This window comes from Actinia tenebrosa, unplaced genomic scaffold, assembly GCF_029948245.1.
Source record: "Actinia tenebrosa isolate PJP-AT-01 unplaced genomic scaffold, QUT_ActTen_1.0 PGA_scaffold16__25_contigs__length_10494907, whole genome shotgun sequence".
Classification (NCBI taxonomy): domain Eukaryota; kingdom Metazoa; phylum Cnidaria; class Anthozoa; order Actiniaria; family Actiniidae; genus Actinia; species Actinia tenebrosa.
In genome coordinates this window covers 7,930,177-7,932,377 of record NW_028292576.1, presented here as the reverse complement: position 1 = coordinate 7,932,377, position 2,201 = coordinate 7,930,177, and the positions used below count along the sequence as shown (strand labels likewise).

General features: G+C 37.2%; 1 protein-coding gene across 1 annotated transcript; it reads right to left on the bottom strand.

Moving 5' to 3' along the window:
• Positions 1-262: 262 nt before the first annotated feature.
• On the bottom strand, positions 263-1,391 carry LOC116302451 (uncharacterized). Its single transcript, XM_031711740.1, has one exon. The coding sequence runs from the start codon at positions 1,287-1,289 to the stop codon at positions 549-551; it is 741 nt and encodes a 246-aa protein (XP_031567600.1). The 5' UTR covers positions 1,290-1,391; the 3' UTR covers positions 263-548.
• Positions 1,392-2,201: the final 810 nt, after the last annotated feature.

Below are 2,201 nucleotides of genomic sequence, written 5' to 3'. Positions count from 1 at the left end.
TCAATTAATTTTTTATTTTGATGAGTAACGTTTTCCAGTCATAATGGCGGCTGAGTATGAGAAGGGATAACGACTCCTTCTCCTAGTAGCGGACCGCACAGTTATGTATTCCAATAGGACAAAAGACCCATGCAAGTTATACAATAGAACCAAGCTACTACAAACAAAAAAAAAAAAAAAAAAACAAAAAAAAAACAAACAAACAAACAAAAAAAAAACAAAACAACAACAACACCAAAAAAGGGTTTGCGGTAGACATGAAAAAGGACACAGGAAAATTTTATTGATTAGAAAAAAAAACGATGCCTTCCGGCTTAATCATAGCGTTTAAAATATTCTACTCTTTAAAATGCAAACTTTAGCAAATGTGCTAATAAAGCTTTATACTCCACATTCTTTTGATTAGCCGGCATAATATATTCATTCATGTTCGTTTTTTAATTCAAACAAATGTTCATTTGTTACATAATTTCAAGTTCCTTTTCAAAGTCCTTCTTATAATCTTATTTTCCCTTGGATACCGTATATGCCAATGAACTCCCACTAGATCAGAATACCTGTTTTAAGAGGTAGCTCAACAAAACAGCACCGATTATGCAAAGGAAAATTAACAAACAATTGACAACAAATTTCACCTCGTCTTGTATTTTCTTTCCGTACTCTGTCTCAGCCACAAATGTCTCCATAATTTCGCCTTTGACGTTCAAGTGTGGAAATGGCTGGTCTGGGACGTCTTTGCCAGTGAACTCACACAATGGTTTCCATCCTTGTTCGACACTGAAGACTAGCAGCTTGTCTGCAGGAACTACGAACTTGACTCGATCGTTGTGCCAGCGATAGCGTTTCCGCGCGATATACGTGGCTGTGGAATCCGTGATGCCAAAGACTGCTGCTATATTTTTCCAATACAGACGATGGAGTTTTTCGAACGATGGAAACACAATCTTATATTTAGTCAAGAAGGAGCTCTGGATAACATCGAGCTGGTTTTTGAAACTCCCTTCCCAAGCGTCTTCATCGGTACGAACAGTAAGTATCACTTTAGCCTCGGGAAATGCCTCCATCAGTTCTTCAAAGAAGAAATAACTTGGGAAGTCCACGACAACGTCCACATCCTTGAACATACGGTAGAAATCGGGAACTTGGTTCTTGAAATACAAGCCGTTAAACTCGTCTCCGAAGTGTAGGTTCTGGTCATCAAAGTCGTAAACCTTGTAACCAAGAACTCTAAGTGCGCGAGTGAGGGACTTGGTGCCTGTTTTCATCAGACCAGCACAGATTATCTTCATCTTTCTTAGTTCAGTAGAAACGTTTTTAACACGAGTAATACCAAACAGATAATGATTGAGACAACTACTGATTACAGATGATATTTTTTCCTACTTATGCATAGGGGCATTAACGGCATAGTAACCATTTAACACCCAAAAATGTATTTTTCTTTTTTTTTCGGAATGACACGTGGTCTGAAATTGAAAATATCTTACTAAGAGAGGATCACTGGGTTATCAGTATGAAAAGGTGGTTTTCATAATAAAATAGTACTGATGGTAAAATAATCATATAACAAAAAAACAACAACAACAAAACAACAAAACAAAAAAACAACAAAACAAAAACAAACAAAAAAAAAAGAAAAACAACATAAAACAAAACAAAACAAAATAATAATAATAATAATGATAATAATAATAATAGGAAAACTTGATTGCTTGATCCAAGGGATTTTTTGAAGGGGGGGGTCTTAGGGGTAAATTTTGTGCGCAAAGGAATCTCAGTCGCATTTTTACTACAGGAAGCCCATTTGACCTCAGGAATGACAGGGGGGTCGCGACCCCCCCGACCCTCCCCCTGGATCCGCCCTTGCTTGATCTACGAAATGCTATACATCAAAGACCTTAAACCAGAACTTAACAAACAGACTTTATTAGAGCAAATATACTATATATACCATAATGCACCCGATATAGTTATATACCATATACTTGGTTATTGGATCAGAATTTCTGCATATGGCTGTATATGTATATCCAACCAAGTATATGGTATATAACTATATTGGGTGCATTATGGGTAATAGATATCGATATCGGGTTCAGTATAGGTAATAGACCCGCGGGATTCAAAGCCAAGTACCAAAGCGTTGGCGAGTCTCCCTCCTCCCTGCCTAAAAGAAGGGATAGAAAGAGGAGAAACTCTGC